Source organism: Mustelus asterias, chromosome 2 (assembly GCF_964213995.1).
Source record: "Mustelus asterias chromosome 2, sMusAst1.hap1.1, whole genome shotgun sequence".
NCBI classification, from domain to species: Eukaryota; Metazoa; Chordata; class Chondrichthyes; order Carcharhiniformes; family Triakidae; genus Mustelus; species Mustelus asterias.
Window position 1 is genome coordinate 45,975,891 of NC_135802.1, and position 19,606 is coordinate 45,995,496.

Genomic DNA, 19,606 nt, shown 5'->3' on the forward strand with positions numbered 1-19,606 from the left:
CTGTAGGCAGTTACAGCTGTTGCCCTTGTACACTGATCCCCGGGATCACTGGATCAGTTTGGGCATTCAAAGGATGATGCTTCGACATTTAGAAGAACTTTTCCATCCTGTGACACCGTCTTTCAGTCTTCCTAAGCAGTGCTCTCCTTTCCCAGTGGGACTGCTAGCTGGCCCTCCTGTTGGCCCCTCCATTTGGTCCTCCTGTATCTAAGTGCTGTCTACTGTCCATAATTGGGAAGTAATGGTGGCATACCTCCTGTAAAATTAGACCAGCAGGCTGCTACAAAAACACACAAACACAGAATGTGGAAGTGCCTCAACGAGGAGCTCCCAATACCTGCAGGGAAACTCATCCGATAATAATTTCATACTTGAATTGGATAGGTTCATCATATGGTGATGATAATTTTCACCTCATATACAGTTGTAAGTAATTACTTGGTCCGGGGTGGATAGAGATGAATGCAAGAAGAGATGCGAGAGCAAGTTTAGAGTGTTTTTTTATTTCCTAGGCATGTCCCAAAGCACCTTACTGCGAATTAATTACTTTTGAAATAATGCAGCAGTGCCACATTTTCTCTCTCTGCACTGGCCATAGACCCCCATAAACCATCCTAACAAAGTGTTGTTTAAGGCAACAAATGCATTCATTAAACTGTTATCACTGTTAACAGAGCAACACAAGGTCTTTGTATTTCCTGAGTTGTTTGCCCAATTTGAGCTTTTGTTAAGTAAATGAACTTTCAGCTGGTTTTTATGATGCCAGGGGGAAAGCAGAAACAAGGAGGTGGGAACATAACTTGCCACAGGTTTTTTAGATCCTTGATTATTAATGAATGGAAAGTCATAGAAGATTTAGATAGGAACTCAAGATCCTATTGGGCTTCGGTCAGATACAGTATATCTTCATAAGTGACAAACTGCAAGAGCAGTGACTTGTACTTTTTACTTGTTTTCCATGGATTTTTAAAATTGTTTCCTCAGAGCTCCAAGGGTAATTGATCAAACATATGCAGAGCAATATGAATTTACTGAATGTAATCGCTTAATATTGTTAGAAAGGATATTGTTCCACGACATACAGGTATGGCATGGTACTACATTTGTTATTTCTGTCATGACTCCTTTAGGTTGGCCATCCCCTCACCCATTTGTGTGCGTACCACAGCATGACGGTTCTCTTCTCCTGTATGGACAAAAGTGCGTTCATTAGTCCACCTTCTACTTGAAACATTATATCAGCCTCCCCCACCAATTAGCACTCTGAATCTTACACCCCTGAGCGCCGTGAAAAATGGCCACCTTTCAAAACATCTTTACACAGTTCCATGCCAACTTAGGACACACCCTTGTGGAGTGAAGAAGATAATTAAACCTTTGCGGCATGGGATCCATGTGCACCACATCACATTATGCCTGTTCATCTGAGTGGCCATCTTTGTCCACACCCTATTTGTCTGGTTTGGTAGCATCGTGTCATGCCTGGCACTCTCTGCCTCTACTAGAATATGTAAGTATTTGTCCAAGAAGCAGGGCGCAGGATGCCCACTGACATTGTTCTCCCTCCTGGTGTGCCCAATAGGTGCAGAGGCCATGGCATCTTACAAATGCAAAGTATTCAGTTCTTTTGTGGACAGCTCCCTCAGGGTACCTCCTCACAGCCCTCAGGGAGCTGTCTGTGCAAGGCCCCATTAGACCTGGCACCTGACATGCTCTTGCCTGTGCTGGCAGTGCTGAGCCTAAGTCCAGCTGTTTTTCAAGCTGACTGGCTCTTAATTGGCCAGCCTGCTTGAAATTGCGTCTGGCTTGTGATTGTGGGTGGAAGCAGATAACACATCCACTTGCAGTCCCGCTGATCACGCGAGAACGATGTCTGTAAAATTTCAGATCTATGTTTCCATGTTTCTACACATACAATACAAATAAATTGCATGCATAGATCTATATATTTTAATCTTAGAAATATAAGTTAACTATGAATGTTTGAGAGAGTTATTCCTTTAATTAAATTTACACATCTAAAAAAAATGTCTATCAATAAAACTGAATTACACCATGTTTCTGAATGTGAACCTAAAACTCTGATGCAATTTGAAACACCACTCTGTAGTCATTGATATGTGTTCAGAGTTGAAGAATATATACAGGTTTTATTTATTTAGAATCTTTGTACTGTCATACATCATCCTTTCAAGTTCCAGTCTGCATTAAGCTTCTATAAGATAAAAGAATAGGTTATATCGTAAGGTTTAGTTGGCTATGGAAAAGGAGAAAGAATAGTCCAGTGTGAGAATAGTTAATTGGGGGAAAACTAACTTGAGTGGGGTAACAATGGACCTGGGACAAATAAATTGGAATCCAAGGAAAAATGGTAGCTGAAGAAATAAGAAGTATTTCTGGCGCAGACAAGCTATATTCCCTCAAAAGGGAAAGATAGGGCAAACAATTCCAGAGCTCCCTGAGTGACAGAAGAGATTGAAATTAAGAAGAAGAAAAAGTTATGCTTATTACAGATGTCAGGTGGATAATACAATGGAGAACCAGGCTGAAAAGTGAAGGTTCGGGGGGAGAGATGGAAAAGCAAAAGAGAAGGAAAGGGGGAGTATGAAAAGAGCCAACATAAAAGGTATTTCAAATATTCCAGTCCTGCCTGCGGCAGGCATTGTCGTAGACAGCACGAGAAAACTTGGAAAGTGGGCAAAAGTCACTTTTGGCTGCTCTGCAAAATTCCCCGCCCACAACGATGCCCCCCCCCCCCCCCCCCCCCCCCCCCCCCCCCCACTGGCGGAACTGAAAAATCCTGGCCTAAGTCTTCGGTAGACATATGTAGTAAAAGAAGTGCTAATTGTGGATTTACACATGGAAGCCAAGGGCATAACTGAGGTATTAAATGAATACTTTTGCATCTATCTTTTCAGAGGAAGAAGGTGGTATTGGAGGTTTTGAAAAACATTAAGGTGGACAAGTCCCCAGGGCCAGATAAGGTCTATCGCAGAATACTGAGAGGCGAGGGGAGAAATTGCTGAGGCCTTGGCCAAAATCTTTGTATTCTCTTTAGCCAGGGGTGAAGTACCAGAGGATTGGAGAGTAGCTCACATTGTTCCTCTGTTTAAGAAGGGCAGAAGAGACAATTCTGGAAATTACAGGCCTGTGAGCCTTACATCAATGGTGGGGAAATTATTGGAGAAGATTCTTAGGGGCAGGATGTATTCACATCTGGAAGAGAATAGGCTTATTAGCGATAGGCAGCATGGTTTTGTGAAGGGGAGGTCGTGTCTCTCAAATGTGATTGAGTTCTTTTGAGGAAGTGACAAAAAAAAATTGACCAGGGCAGGGAAGTGAATGTTATATGTATGGACTTTAGTGAAGGTTCCTCATGGCAGGCTGATACAGAAGGTGAAGCCAAATGGGATCCGAGGTGAGCTAGTAAGATGGATACAAAACTGGCTTGGGCATAGAAGTGGAGATGCCGGCGTTGGACTGGGGTAAGCACAGTAAGAAGTCTCACAACACCAGGTTAAAGTCCAACAGGTTTATTTGGTAGCACGAAGGGGCAGCGCTCCGAAAGCTTATGGTATTTGCTACCAAATAAACCTGTTGGACTTTAACCTGGTGTTGTGAGACTTCTTATTGGGCATAGAAAGCAGAGAGTAGCAGTGGAAGGGAACTTTTCAAACTGGAGATCAGTGACAAATGGTGTTCTACAAGGATCAGTGCTGGGGCCTCTTGTTTGTAATATATATCAAATGATTTGGAGGAAAATGTAGGTGGTCTGATTAGTAAATTTGCAGATGATACAAAAATTGGGGGAGTGGCGGATTGTGAGGAGGATTGACAGAGGATACAGCAGGATATAAATTGACTGGAGACCTTTAGTTGAGTATAGGAATTGGAAAATCATGTTGCAGCTGTATAAGACTTTGGTTAGGTCGTATATGGAGTATTGTGTACAATTCTGATTGCCATGCTACCGGAAGGATGTTGATGCATTGGAAAGGGTGCAGAAGAGATTTACCAGGATGTTGTCTGGTTTGGAGGATATGGACTATAAAGAAAGGTTGAACAAACTTGGATTGTTTTCATTGGAGCATCGGAGGATGAGGGAGGACCTAATATAGGTTTACGAGATTATGACAGGCTTGGATAGAGTGGATAATCATAGTCTTTTTCCCAGGGTTGAAGGATCAATTACTCGGGGGCATAGGTTGAGTGTGAGGGGGAAAAGTTTAAAAGAGATGTTAGGGGCAAGTTTTTCACACAGGGTGGTGAATGCCTGGAATGCACTGCTGGAGGTGGTGGTGGAAGCAGATTCTACATCATCATTCAAGAGTTTTTGGATAGATACATGAAAAAGCAGGGAATCGAGGTATATGGACTAAGTAGAGGCAAGAAAATATTAGATTAGAGAGGCATCTGTGTTGGCACAGGTTTGGTGGGCAGAAGGGTCTGTTCCTGTGCTGTACTGTTCTTTGTATGCTACCCAGGCCATGGTGTGAGAGAAGGTAATTCAGACACAAGAAGGATTTTAAATTGATCAGGAAGAGGTATTGGAAAAACTGGCCCTAACGTTTCAGTCTTCCTTAGACTTGGCTGGTGCCAGAGAACTGGAGAATTGCAAACATCACACCCTTTTTCAAAAGCTCAGCAATTACAGACCTGTTAGTTTAACACTGATTGTGTGAAAACTTCTAGAAACAATAATTCGGGGTCAAATTAATAAATGGTGTAATTGTAAAGGGGATGCAGGAGTTCAGGGACCTGGGTGTATATACATGCTTAAGTCACTCAGTGGCAGGCTGAAAGCACAATAATAAAGTATACAGCATCTTAGGCTTTATTAATAGGGGAAAAGAGTACAAGTACATGAAGGTTATGTTGAAGTTGTCTAAGACACTAGTTCAGCCTCAGCTGGAGAATTGCATCTAGTTCTGGATGCAGCACCTGAGGAAGAATGTGAAGGCATTGGAGAGAGTGTAGAAAAGACTCATGAGGTTGATACTAGGGATGAGAAACTTCAGTTATGAAGATAGTTTGAAGAAGTAAGAACTGTATTCCTTGAGGGGTCTGGATAGAGTACATAGAGAGAAACTGTTCTCGCTCATGAAATAATCAAGAAGGAGAGGGCAAAGATTTCAATTATTTGGTAAAGGAAGATATGAGAAAGAACAGCAATTGGTTAAGGTCTAGGATCCCTGCCTGAGAGCATGGTGGAGGCAGGTTCAATAACGGCATTTAAAAGAGAATTAGACCAAGTTGACGAGGAAGAATGTGCAGGAGAATGGCACATAGTGAATTGCTCATTTGGAGAGCTGGTGCAAGCACGATGGGCCGAATGGTCTCCTTCTGTACTGTAACAATTCAATGATTCTGCGCTTTTGGTGTAAATAAAATGAGTAATTGTTTTCTTTTTCTGAATAGATATTGTACAAGAAAGATGCACAAGGCGTGCACAGTTACACGGAAATTATCGATAGACCAGACATCAAAAAAGCAACACAAACCACCAAGCTGGTTAGCAATGTAAGGAATTTTTGAACAGTACTCAAACTTTTTCTTGATGAATTTCAGCATTTATTTCGAGTGAACATGTTTGTTTTGCAAACATTTGTGATTAAGAAGGACATTAGTGGATTGTTGAGCTATTTTAAGATTTTCATTTTGAGTTTTCTCTGAATACCACTGGTACAGATCTGAGGCCACATTGCAGACAGCCAAAATGTCCACATGACCAGCCTTGGGGTTTCCTCCAATGCTGTCTGCGCACACACAAAGGGAATGATTCTCTCTGCTAAAGGAGCACAGCGGCTGGGAGACATCGGTGGTGGCTGTTTTGCAGGATCCCCGCTGGGAGTCACGGCCTCTGAGTCTCCCAGATTAAGTTTTTGAACATAAGCAGCTGTCAGAAATAGGGGCTGGCCCAGGGAGGTCTATAAGGCCAGCAGTGGAGGGGTTGTGGATTTGGCCAAAGATCTGCAGGCTGGCAATGGGGGAGCCACTGTGCATGCGCTGATCTCCACGCTGTCAAATTGGGACATGCGCGGTGGCCCACTCAGCGCTATGCTGCTGGCCCCTCTGGTGGGAATAGACCCCGCCCACTCAGACAGAATCCCACTTGGGCATTCTGTGATGCACAGAGTGGCGGAGATTCATCATGGAAATAGGGCGGCACGGTAGCGCAGTGGTTAGCACTGCTGCTTCACAGCTCCAGGGTCCTGGGTTCGATTCCCGGCTCGGGTCACTGTCTGTGTGGAGTTTGCACGTTCTCCTCGTGTCTGCGTAGGTTTCCTCCGGGTGCTCCGGTTTCCTCCCACAATCCAAAGATGTGCGGGTTAGGTTGATTGGCCAGGTTAAAAATTGCCCCTTAGAATCCTAAAATGCGTAGGTTAGAGGGATTAGCGGGTAAATATGTGGGGGTAGGGCCTGGGTGGGATTGTGATCGGTGCAGACTCGATGGGCCAAATGGCCTCCTTCTGCACTGGAGGGATTCTATGAAATCACACTAAAAATGGCGGGATTTACTCCCATTTTCCAGCAAATTGGGAACATAGAATTTTTTTGGGAGAATCCTGGCCATAATATTGCTATTCTGCAGTACCTGCAAAAATTCAAATGTAATTTCTGACAGGAAATTATCTTTCTCTATTAATAAAAATATCACCAAATCTTTTGTGCATTTCAAGCTGCTCATAATTTATTTAGTCCCACATTAGGACAGTCTGTATAATCTATAAATGATGTGGGCTTTATACTAAATAGTGAGGGTCAGGGATCAAGTTTGAGAAGTTGTGATGAATTAAATAGAGAAGACGAGGCAAGAGAGCAAGGTAGGAGTAAGGGACATGATCAGTGTGTGTTAAGAAGGGACAGAGTACAAATCTGCACTAGCAGATAAGACTAGAGGTTACTAAAATATTAACCAGATGGAACTAAAGGGTCCATATCTGAATGCATGTAGCATTTGTAACAAGACAGAAGAATTGATAGCACAAATAGAAATAAATATATATGATCTGTTAACCATGACAGAGAAATGGCTGCAGGATGACAAAGACTGGAACCTGAATACTCGAGGGTATATGACATATAGGAAGGACAGGAAGCTAGGAGGTAGTGGAGAGATAGCTCTGTTAATTAAGGATGATGTGGAGATGCTGGTGTTGGACTGGGGTAAACACAGTAAGAAGTCTCACAACACCAGGTTAAAGCCCAACAGGTTTATTTGGTGGCAGAAGCCACTAGCTTTCGGAGCACTGCCCCTTCAGGTGAGTGGGACTTCTGTTCACAAACAGGGCATATAAAGACACAAACTCCATTTACAAAATTATTTTGTAAATTGAGTTTGTGTCTTTATATGCCCTGTTTATGAACAGAAGTCCCACTCACCTGATGAAGGTGCAGCGCTCCGAAAGCAAGTGGCTTGTGCTACCAAATAAACCTGTTGGACTTCAACCTGGTGTTGTGAGACTTCTTACTGAATTAAGGATGACACAGGGAAAGTTGATCTTAGTTCTGGAGATCAAGATGTAGATTCAGTTTGGGTAATGGTAAAGGTCAGCAATAGGTAAAGGAGAGAAATAATAAAGGGGAGGAGTCACTTATGGGTTTATAGACCCCTGAACAGTAACCATACTGTAGGACAGGATGTACAGGAAGAAGTAATGGGGACTTGTAAGAACAGTTTGGTGAAAATCATGTGTAATTTTAATCTACATATAAGTTACACAAATCAGATTGGCAAAGGTAGCCTGGAAGATGAATTCATAGGGTGGGATTCTCCGATTGTGTCTGTGCCCGCCCCACTGCAAGTGGGAACGGAGAATCTGGTGTTCCAGCCAAAACCCCATTCATTGCAGCAGCACCGGAGAATCCCAGCCGTGAATGAGAATGGAGGCTTTCGGTGATGGTGTTTTTGGGGCAGTCTCTTAGAGCAGCAAGTTCTAGAGTCAACTGGAGAGGAAGCTATGCTAGATCTGGTAGTGTGCACCAAGACAGGATTAATTAATGATCTCATAGTGAAGGCACCCTTATGCAGCAGTGATCAGAATATGATGGAATTTTACATTCAGTTTGAGGGAGAGGGGAGTGGATCTAAGACTAGTGTTTTAAAGTTAAAGAAGGGTGATTATGAAGGCATGAAGACAGAGTGGTAAATAGAGATGCAGTTGCAGACATTTAAGGAGATATTTCAGAAGATTCAGAAAAAATACATTCCAGCGAGAAACAAAGACTTTGAGGGAAGGACACACCATCCATGGCTCACTAAGAAAATTAAGGATAGCATCAAGTTGAAAGCAAGAGTATATAATGCCACATAGATGGCTGACAGGTCAGAAGATTATCAAGGAGGGAGAAATTAAAATACGAGAGAAAACTAGATATAAATATAAAAATATAGTCTGAGATTTTACAGGTATTTAAGTAATGAGAGTTTTGGTCCTCTGGTTTGTATTAATGGAAAATAGGGAAGTGACAGACAAATTGAACAGATATTTTGCATCTGTCTTCAAAGTAGAGGATACAAATAACATCCCAGAAATAATTGTGAATCCGTAAAGGATGGGAGGAACTTTAAACAATTCAGCAGGGAAAGGGTACAAAGAAAACTATTAGAACTAAAGTTGACAAGTCGTCAGGTCCTAATGGACTTCATTTTAGCGTCTTATAGGAAGTGGCTGCTGAATAGTCGATGTATGGTTTTAATTTTCCAAAATTCCGTAGATTCCAGAAAGGTCCAATCAGATTGGAAAACAGTGAATGTGATCCTCTGAAGAAAGGAGAGAGACCAAAAATGGGGGAAACATAGGCTGGTTAGCCTAACATCTGTTGTAGGGATAAAGGGGAACCTGCGGATGAGCTGTACTTAGATTTCCAGAAGGCATTCAACAAGGTGCCAGATGAAAGGTTAGAACAAAAAATAAGAGCTCATGGTGTAGGGTGTGACATATTAGCACTGATAGACGATTCGTTAGCTAACAGGAAACAGAAGGCCATTTTAAATTATCAGTGGGTCATTTTCAGGTTGGCAAGATGCGTCGAGTGACAAAGGGATCAATGCTGTAACCTCAACTATCTACAATTTATATCAATGACTTGGATACAGAGCCAAATGTATGGTAACTAAATTTACTGATGACACGAAGATAGGTAGCAACTCAACCAAGTAGCATCAGGCCTTCCCCATGATTTAGGACCCTGGCAGCAGAATTCCCACCTGGTGAGAACTGCTGGCTAATCCGAGGCTGGCAGCGAAATATTGCTGGCAGCCAACACCGGGAGCGTGGGTTACTGCTCATTAATTTCCCTTACCCATTCTGTTTAGCTGTCTGGTACTCAGTATTCTCTTGAATGTTGGCAATTAGAAAGAGATGAGGTGAAGATTTTTTAAAAATCAATTATAATGACAAATTATTGAATTGCTAATTATTTGCAATCTATAAGGAAGCACTGTGAAGGTTAGTTTTTTAGCATTTTATACAACTTCTATCATTTTTTGGTAAACTTGCTGTAATACATGTGTTTTCCAGCTCTGACATAAAAATGTCTCTTCTACATAGATTATTTCTGGTTATTAAAAACGGCCTCAAATTCTAAAATGTGACAGTAATGTATGTGACATGAATTTCTTATTCTCCACTTATTAATTTGTGCAATTGACGTCAGCAGCACTATCACCTTTCTTAGTGAGAAAAAGCATAAATTATAGATCATGTGAAGCTAATAAGATGGGGCTTATGTTGCTGATAAAGAGTGATGCCAGTACATGTAATTCCTATTCCAATTAAGCTTATTAGACAGATTAGTTTGTCTTTTGCAACGCTTATTCTGTGTTTTGCTTTGCATTTATTAATTCATTAGAAAATAAACAAGGAAAAAAGCCTTGCTTTTACATAGTATATCACGGTGTCTGGAGGAAGTCTTAAATAATTTACAATCCTTGTATCGAATTTGAAGTGCAGTCATTGTTATAAAAACAAAAACGACAAAATGTTTACTGCGCGGTATCATAAACCACGAATTAATAAATGACCACATAATTTATTGTTGGGAGCATTGAAAAAAATGGTGGCCAGGATATCAGTCTGTGGTAGTCTGAGGTCACGTACCAACTGACTCAAGAACAGCTTCTTCCCTGCTGCTGTCAGACTTTTGAATGGACCTACCTTGCAACAAGTTGATCTTTCTCTACACCCTAGCTATGACTGTAACACTACATTCTGCACTCTCTCCTTTCCTTCTCTATGAACAGTATGCTTTGTCTGTATAGCGCGCAAGAAACAATACTTTTCACTGCATACTAATACATGTGACAATAATAAATCGAATCTGAAAAATTCTCTGCACCTCTTTGAAAGATTCCATGGCACTGCTTAGGTTCACCTGAGCAGGTAGATAGGGTAGAGGTTACCACCTAATTTCAATGATTGTGGCCAGAATTCTCTTGCCTCACCCACATCTGGGATTCTCCAGTCCCGCTGCTGTGAATGGAGGTTTGGCTGAGCGCCAAATTCTCTGTGCTCGCTGGTAGCGGTAACAGAAGACTGGAGAATTCTGGCCAATAGATTTCAACTGTTAATCACCTGCATATAATAAAATATTGCAGTTTTATTACTTGATTGTCAAGGCCATGAACTGCTAGTAGATTTGGCATCAAAGTTTTAGCAACCTCATTCTCCCATATTTTATCACCCTCGACTTGTGGTGATATGTCAGTACAGTATAGTGAAAACCTTCAGAAAAGATTGCCACTGCTGAACAGCTTTATGTATTCGACTGGGAAAGTGGTTGTTTGTGTGAAGTGTCATGTGGTCACAAGCTGCAATGCATCCTTGGGCCAATTCTGTTTCTACATGGAAATTAGATTGGACATTGTATTATGATAGATGTTCACATTGAAGCACCGATGCTTTGTGAAAATTATTCATCATTGTTACAAAATTAGTTTAGTGCCAAGCAATCATTCATGTCCATTCATCTTACAGGAACTGTAGAGTCGAGAAAATCTAATCCCAAGTAATTGTGCACTTTCTATTTGTGGACAAACTGATTATTGCTGAGATGACTAAATGTCATTATTGATTTCTACTGGTGAACAAATGAAGAGATTCCAATTTCACAGAAGCACACATTTGCATCTTAGATGCATTATTAATTGAACTGCATATATCTTTTCAGGTTTCATATAAAAACCAAGCCAAAGCAGCAGCGTCTGTGAAAACATCGATCATTGGTAGACCAGACATTGAACATGCAAAGGAGGTTTCCAAAATCATTAGCCAAGTAAGGCCTTCGAATTGACAAGATTATTTTGTTAATCACTCACTTTGTTTTGTGTTGGAATTAATCAGATTTAAGAGCGCCAAATCTATTGACATCCCAAATTGGGGGAACCTAAGTGATTATAGCGTGTGGCTTCATACTGCTTAAATTTTTAAAAACCAGGAAGAATCTTGATGTTTAAAAAGTAAACAAGATGGTTAAGTATTTAAATATTGTTTAACTCGAGGTATATTATAGTAACAGTGAAAGCCTGACCTGATTTATATTTCCGGATGTACAAATCACAATCTGCAATAGCTATCACAGTTAATTTCTAAATTTTAAAATGGTTGGCTTTCCTAATTCTGGCATGTGATCCAGCACACTTTTTCTAATTGAAATAAATACAATCTTCACTAAATCTGGGTTGCACAGTGTTTAGCATTGCTTCCTCACAGCGCCAGGGACCCGGATTCAATTCTGGCCTCGGGTCACTGTCTGTGTGGAATTTGCATGTTCTCCCCATGTTTGCGTGGGTTTCCTCCGGGTGCTTTGCTTTCTTCCTACACTCTTGCGGGTTAGGTTGAATGGCCATGATAAATTGCCCCTTAGTGTTAGGGGGACAGGGAAGGTAAATATGTGGGGTTATGGGGATAGGACCTGGGTCGGATTGTTGTCAGTGCAGGCTCTTGGGCCAAATAGCCTCCTCCTCTATGGTCATTAAGATTAATAAATGTACAGGATTTTTTAAGTAAGAATTTTTGGAGGCAGTAGTTTGGTAAAAGTAAAATAGAAACATGAAACACTCGGTGGGCCAGGCAGCATATTTAAGGAAAAATGACATGTTGTGACAATTTGGATTAATATACTTAAACAGAATACTGGTTATTGGTGGAATTCTACATGTGGTAGTGCCCTGGAGTGCACATTGGCTCAAAGCAACAACTTTATCAGTTCTTGTTTTTGCGAGTGCCGTTAAGGGAAAATATATTGATTGTGAAACAGTGGGAATAAAAAGGCAACTTACAGACTAATCTTATGCTCTTTCCAGAATCCAGAGAGTAGCTTGGAAAAAGAGATTTTAAAGATCAGTGCCCAGTGGGAAGAGCTTCTTCTGTGAAACTGAGAGGCTGAGCAGGCTTTGATCAGTTACACTGAAGAGCTCCAGTCATGGCCACTGAGAGATTGCTGGTTAAAGTACTTCTCTCCAAGAGTGCCAACTTGTTGGAGACACTTCACCAGTCTAGCGTTTCACTTGCTTCAGTTGCACTTCCCTGCTTGATTGCCTTCACCACAGCATGGGAATAGCAAGCGCCAGCTTGCACTTAAGTGGACGGTCAAAAGCAGAAACCTCACCACCACGAGCAGCAGTACAGCACCAGCAGCATGTGTCAGTCACATGCTCCTCCACAGGATGGAATGAACAAGCACTAAGATCTTGGTGGAAGGAGGTATGCTCCGAACGTAGCCTACAGGCAGAAGGTCGGCTCTCTCGACCTGTCTGCGCAACAGTGTCTCTAGAGGCTCAGGTTCTCTCAGCAGGTGGCTGCTGACATCTGCAGCCTCCTGGGACAAAACCTCTTTCCAGTGGATTAGATGAGCGTACATTGTCAGTAGCTGTCAAACTGCCTGTCACTGGGGGGGAAAAACCCCTTCCAGGGTCTTTGCTGCTCTCTAAGTTGTGTGCTCTCTTCTGTAAGGAAAGAAAGCAGTGAGGTGAGAGTGCTGGCTGCTCAGTTGGGGATGTGTATGACAGGAGGGAGAGAGAGACATGAGTATGGCTGAGAAGTCAGATCTCAGAGGGAAACCTGCCTCGATAGATCCTAACTTTTTAGAAACCATGAGGAAAGTTGTTGAACAAAATCACAGGAGTTTATAATAAACTTTAATTTAAAGAATAAAACCTTTATAAACAAGGAAAAATGAACAATATTACAGCAGGCAAATAAAAAGATCTCAAAACAAATGCTAGAATACGATTCAAACTCTCGCTATTCCTTTCAACCCAGCTATCTCTTTACAGACACATACAAATTGGAAAGATAAAACAATTTACCATATCTGTTCTATATTCTAATATTCAGGCTAAGTATGCAATATATATGAACGAACTGGTGAACTGTGGACAGCCACATCACACTCTACAAAGTAAATGAATGATGCGAATAAAGCAGATTCTGTAGATTTCTCAGCAAGCCGCCCAGATGCTTGTCATACCGTGAGCCAATCAATTTCACATGAAATTGTGTTATCCTCAACGTCCACGTTGAAACTCGACTGGGAATTCTCTCGCACATGTCGCTCTCATGTGGGCGCTTCAACTACAATTCACCTCCAGGATCTTTAGGGGGTGATTTTACCACAGACCTGCTCCCCATGAACAGGGAGCAGCCGACTTGGCCTCGCCGGTGGAACCGGAGACCATTGAAGCCCCCCCAGGGAGGCCGAGGGCAAAGGGGGGGCCTCAATTCCCTTGAGCAGTGCCAGACTGGCAGTGCCACCCTGGTACCTGGGCAATGCCAGTCTGGCACCTGGGTAATGCGCACCGGTCTGTTGTGGGGAGTGGGGCTAATGTGGGGGAGGTAGCCTGCCGACACTCTGCAGGGATCAGTGGGGAATGGGGGGAGTGTAGGGAGGGAGAGGGGGTCTTCTGCCATTCTACAGCTATCAGTGGGGGGAAGGTGAGGCGGTGGGGGGAGAAGAGGGGGCCCGCTGCCACTCTGCAGCGATTGGTTGGGGGGAGGATGGTGAGTCCGCGATCATTTGGGGGAGGGTGGCATGTCTGCGATTGGTGGGGGGGGGGGGGGAGTCCGTGAGCGGTGGGAGGGGTCGGCGGGGGGTTTATATTGGGCTGTGGGCCCCCACAATTGCGGAGGGGGAGCTGCTTCAGGCTGCCTGCAGTAGCAGGGGCCTGACAACTCTCTCTTTTCTGTCAGGCCCCTGCTACTGATAATGTGCATGTGCAGCATCAGAGGCCTGCACATGCACACTACCTCCCTCTGCATAGTTTCTGGCGCATTAACTCCCGCTCACAGGCTTCTTCAGTGAGCAACAGGCTGATATTTTTGCAGACACAGTGCGTATTGCCGGGTTGCGGGGTGAGTTCTGAAAACATGCTGAAAAGATGGTTCTGAAACTCCCAGTTTCAAGTCTGCCCAGCACTTAGTAAAAAAAGGGTAAAATTACCTCCGAACACTTTTCTCCTGAATCTCCGCGTACAGTCCAGCTACACCTTCCCAGCACACATTCAGATCTTCAGCTGTACCAAGCAGGAAACCACTGCTGTAAAAGGGCACCTTTCCCCTTATGGCTTGCAGCATGTGGTCATTAACCTTCAGCTGCCCTCTCGGATCTTCAGGGCTTTTCTCCAGCTCCCTTTGATTAAAGATCTCCATGCAGCTCTTTTGTTAACTTGGAGCCTTTCTCTCAATTTTACTTAACAGGATCTGTTTCTGATCTCTGCCTTTTCCCTAACCTGGGACTGTCTTCTGGGACCTCTTTCTGTCCCACTTCCGTGTTTGGAATCGTCTCCCTTCCCCCACCCCATGTCCTGTTCCCTGAGACACCTGCTCTCTAAAAAGGCACTCTTTTTCCGTTCTCTTTTTCTTCCACGCATGTGCTGGCCCATCCAAAAATGGATAAACTGTGCATGAGCAGTCATTTTCCAGCCAGTACATTCCCAGAAAGCCTGAGGCCTACTTGGGACTGTCGCTCCCGAACTCCCGATTTCTGACCTCGACCTTAAATCAAGGTGAGTGTCTGGAGTTTTTTGCACACATCTTTCCTGCTGTCCCACGATCCTGGATTCTCTTGGTGTGCTTGCTCTCTCCAGAGTGGAGTAATCATACTCCTGCTGCTGACTTCCTCCAGGCAGTTCTAGGCACGCATGCTTGATTGGAGAGATCTCAACTCTCTGTAGACCCTCTGATCTTGTAATGGGAGCACCAGGTCGGAATGAAATCCGGGAAGCACCTTTCCGAGGTCGCCTCTCCAATGCTGCAACCTCAAAAATCCAAATGCTGGTGAAACATTCTTATCCATCTTGTGATCCCTTTTTAATTAGAACACTTTTTTTGACAGAATAGACCTGTCATCTTACTTGTCCTCCCTAATTTGTTAAGTGACCCAATGGCAGGGTGCTACTGTCGTGGCAGAGTTAAGGAGTCGCAGCTAAGTCAGGATCCTGACCTGATAATGGTCCTGCTGTTCTAGCAGGAACCAAGTCCAAAGGATTCTGCCCAGCAACTAGCATGAACTGATTTTGGCAAGCCGCAGAGAACAAGGTGTTTATATGTATATACTGTGTGTTCCTCAGAGACCTTTTGAATGAAGATGAGGTATTGTTACTTTTTTTGCAAAGTTAGATTTGATCAGAATGCTGTAAAATTTGCACCTTGATTCCATCTGATTACCTGTAGTTTGTTTTGTTCTAGGTTAACTACAAAGACAAATTTAATAAAGAGGTTAAGGGAAAGAGGCATCACTTCAATCCCCAGGAGAGTGCTTCCTTCAAACAATTGCAAGTTGCATCTGTTCTTGCAAGTGATGTAAGCAGGATTTATTCAGAATAATTGCTCACTTTCCTCTTTGCAGGACAAAATTTGGCAACTTGCATATTTGCCCTTTTTTTTGGCAAATTGTTTCTTCGGCTCATTAGCTGAATTGAATGCGAGACTATTCAGGCGCCTGGAGTTTTGTGAAGCTTCTGGGAACGCAGTTACTGTCTGGTTCCAGGTATTGAATAGTTACTTATTGATGCCGCTGGCCATTGTCCAGTTAGGGCTTCCATGTCCAGCTAGGAGCTGTAACCATTATTGTCAGGAATTCTTTTCCGACCAACTAAAAATCCAAGTGAATAAAAATCAGATTTTGTTTTTTTTTTAAACAAGTGCTCAAGGGCTCCCTCTAAAGTTCAGTGATACAGCCGGTCCCACAAGGATCCATTTCCTGAGGTGGGTGTACCAGAAACCTACGATAATGGTTCTTTGTTGAATCGACAAATGTCTCTCGAACGTCAATTAACAGCAGCTTTGAGAATAGTATATTGCCACAGTAACTTGATCTTCATTTGCTCCTGCCGTGTGACAGATTTCTGAAAACATCCTGGCTCACAGCTGTCATTAGCCTTGCTTTCTTCAACTGTTTTGACAGGAATTTCCATTCAGCTGCATTGTCAGGATTATAAATGCCACAGATCAATTATTTGTTGTTGATTTGTTGGACCGATTCAGTTACTAAAAATGCACACATTTTAATATGTTTCTAAAATAAAATTTTGGGTAAAGGGAAGAAAATTGGAAACCTAAAATAAAATCAGAAAATTGGAAATTGGCATCTGACAATAGAAAAGATTTGTTTGTAGAACGTAGAACATAGAAAAAATACAGCACAAACAGGCCCTTCAGCCCACAAGTTGCACTGGTCAGGTCCCTATCTACCTCGGCTTATATATAGGCTTACCTATAACCCTCAATCCTATTAAGTTCCATGTACTCATCCAGAAGTCTCTTAAAGGACCCGATCGAGTTTGCCTCCACCACCACTGACGGCAGCCGATTCCACTCACCCACCACCCTCTGAGTGAAAAACTTACCCCTGACATCTCCTCTGTACCTACTCCCCAGCACCTTTAAACCTGTGTCCTCTCATAGCAGCCATTTCAGCCCTGGGAAAAAGCCTCCGAGAATCTACCCGATCTATACCTCTCAACATCTTGTATACTTCTATTAGGTCTCCTCTCATCCTTCGTCTCTCCAAGGAGAAAAGACCGAGCTCCCTCAACCTATCCTCATAAGGCATGCCACCCAATCCAGGCAACACCCTTGTAAATCTTCTCTGCACCCTTTCAATCATTTCCACATCCCTCCTGTAATGAGGCGACCAGAACTGAGCACAGTACTCCAAATGGGGTCTGACGAAGGTCTTATAAAGCTGCATCATTATCTCCCGACTCCTAAACTCAATCCGTCGATTGATGAATGCCAGCACACCATACGCCTTCTTAACCACCTCCTCTACCTGCGAGGCCGATTTAAGAGTCCTATGGACCCGGACCCCAAGGTCCTTCTGATCCTCTACACTTCTAAGAAGCTTACCCTTGATATTATACTCCTTCATCCCATTTGACCTACCAAAATGGACCACTACACATTTATCCAGGTTGAAGTCCATCTGCCACTTCTCCGCCCAGTCTTGCATCCTATCTATGTCACACTGCAGCTTCTGACATCCCTCCAAACTATTGACAACACCACCAACCTTCGTGTCGTCGGCAAACTTACCAACCCATCCCTCCACTTCCTCATCCAGGTCATTTATGAAAATGACAAACAGCAGGGGTCCCAGAACAGATCCCAGGGGCACGCCACTGGTGACCGACCTCCATTCAGAAAAAGACCCGTCTACAACCACTCTCTGCCTTCTGCAGGCAAGCCAGTTCTGAATCCACAAGGCAACAGCCCCTTGGATCCCATGCCCTCTCACTTTCTCAAGAAGTCTTGCAAGGGGGACCTTATCGAACGCCTGGCTGATGTGGAGATGCCGGCGTTGGACTGGGGTAAACACAGTAAGAAGTCTCACAACACCAGGTTAAAGTCCAACAGGTTTATTTGGTAGCAAAAGCCACAAGCTTTCGGAGCACTGCCCCTTCATCAGGTGAGTGGGAGTTATAGAGTCATAGAGGTTTACAGCATGGAAACAGGCCCTTTGGCCCAACTTGTCCCTGCCGCCCTTATTTTTTTTTAAACCCCTAAGCTAATCCAATGACCCGCATTTGGCCCATATCCCTCCATGCCCATCGTACCCATGTAACTATCTAAATGCTTTTTAAAAGATAAAATTGTACTTGCCTCCACTACTACCTCTGGCAGCTTGTTCCAGACACTCACCATCCTCTGTGAAAAAATTGCCCCTCTGGACACTCTTGTATCTCTCCCCTCTCACCTTAAACCTATGCCCTCTAGTTTTCGACTCCCCTACCTTTGGGAAAAGATATTGACTATCTACCCTTGTCTATGCCCCTCATTATTTTATAGACCTCTATAAGGTCACCCCTCAGCCTCCTACGCTCCAGAGAAAAAAGTCCCTGTCTATTCAGCCTCTCCTTATAACTCAATCCATCAAGTCCTGGTAGCATCCTAGTAAATCTTTTCTGCACTCTTTCTAGTTTAATAATATCCTTTCTATAATAGGGTGACCAGAATTGCACACAGTATTCCAAGTGTGGCCTTACCGATGTCTTGTACAACTTTAACAAGACGTCCCAACTCTTGTATTCAATGTTCTGACTGATAAAACCAAGCATGCCGAATGCCTTCTTCACCACTCTGTCCACCTGTGACTCCACTTTCAAGGAGCTATGAACCTGTACCCCTAGATCTCTGTTCTGTAACACTCCCCAACGCCCTACCACTAACTGAGTAAGTCCTGCCCTGGTTCAATCTACCAAAATGCATCACCTCACACTTATCTAAATTAAACTCCATCTGCCACTCATCAGCCCACTGGCCCAATTGATCAAGATCCCGCTGCAATTGGAGATAACCTTCCTCACTCCACCATGCCACCAATCTTGGTGTCATCTGCAAACTTACTAACCATGCCCCCTATAGTCTCATCCAAATCATTAATATAAATGACAAATAACAGTGGGCCCAGCACTGATTCCTGAGTTGTGTTCACAAACAGGGCATATATAGACACAGACTCAATTTACAAAAATAATGATCATGTATATAATCATTATAATAAATATATATATTTTAAAAATATTTTTTTGTAAATATATTATTTTAATAAATTAACAAATTGTTAGATATGGTGAAGCATCACCATGTGAAAAGGTAACTGAACTTTTCACTCTCGTGATGCAATGCATCAGCATTATCCTTCCAGCACATTTTTAATTGAAGACCTTTCATCAGATAAAAGGTCATTGTTGTAGGGTGTTGAATGCCATTTGGTAGGTCTTAATGAAGTCTTTGGAGTCTTGGTTAGGTTAACTGTATGTATCTATGAGCTACAGGAACTATGTACAAATATACGGTAAAGGGTTCAAGTTAGGAGCTGCCTCCATGCTTGCTTGCGCGCACAGCTCTGTCCAACACTAGACTGACTCCTAGAAGGTGAATCATGTGTTCTTTTACATCACTATGCATGTGATACTGTACTCAGTCCCATGTTAACGCTATATGTATGATCAATATATGTATTATATATATATATATATATACATATATATTATAATGATCATTATATACATGATCATTATTTTGTAAATTGAGTTTGTGTCTATATATGCCCTATTTGTGAACACAACTCCCACACACCTGATGAAGGGGCAGTGCTCTGA

General features: G+C 42.9%; 2 protein-coding genes across 3 annotated transcripts in view; both read left to right on the plus strand.

Moving 5' to 3' along the window:
* nebl (nebulette) overlaps positions 1-19,606 on the plus strand; it is a 261,752-nt gene that overhangs the window by 190,068 nt on the left and 52,078 nt on the right. The window lies entirely within an intron of this gene.
* Positions 1-19,606, plus strand: part of LOC144507399 (uncharacterized) — a 65,586-nt gene that overhangs the window by 28,951 nt on the left and 17,029 nt on the right. The window contains exons 9-11 of the mRNA XM_078234593.1: positions 5,419-5,520; positions 11,173-11,277; positions 15,690-15,803. Of these exons, the coding sequence (XP_078090719.1) occupies positions 5,419-5,520; positions 11,173-11,277; positions 15,690-15,803 (321 nt within the window). The remainder of the gene's footprint in view (positions 1-5,418; positions 5,521-11,172; positions 11,278-15,689; positions 15,804-19,606) is intronic.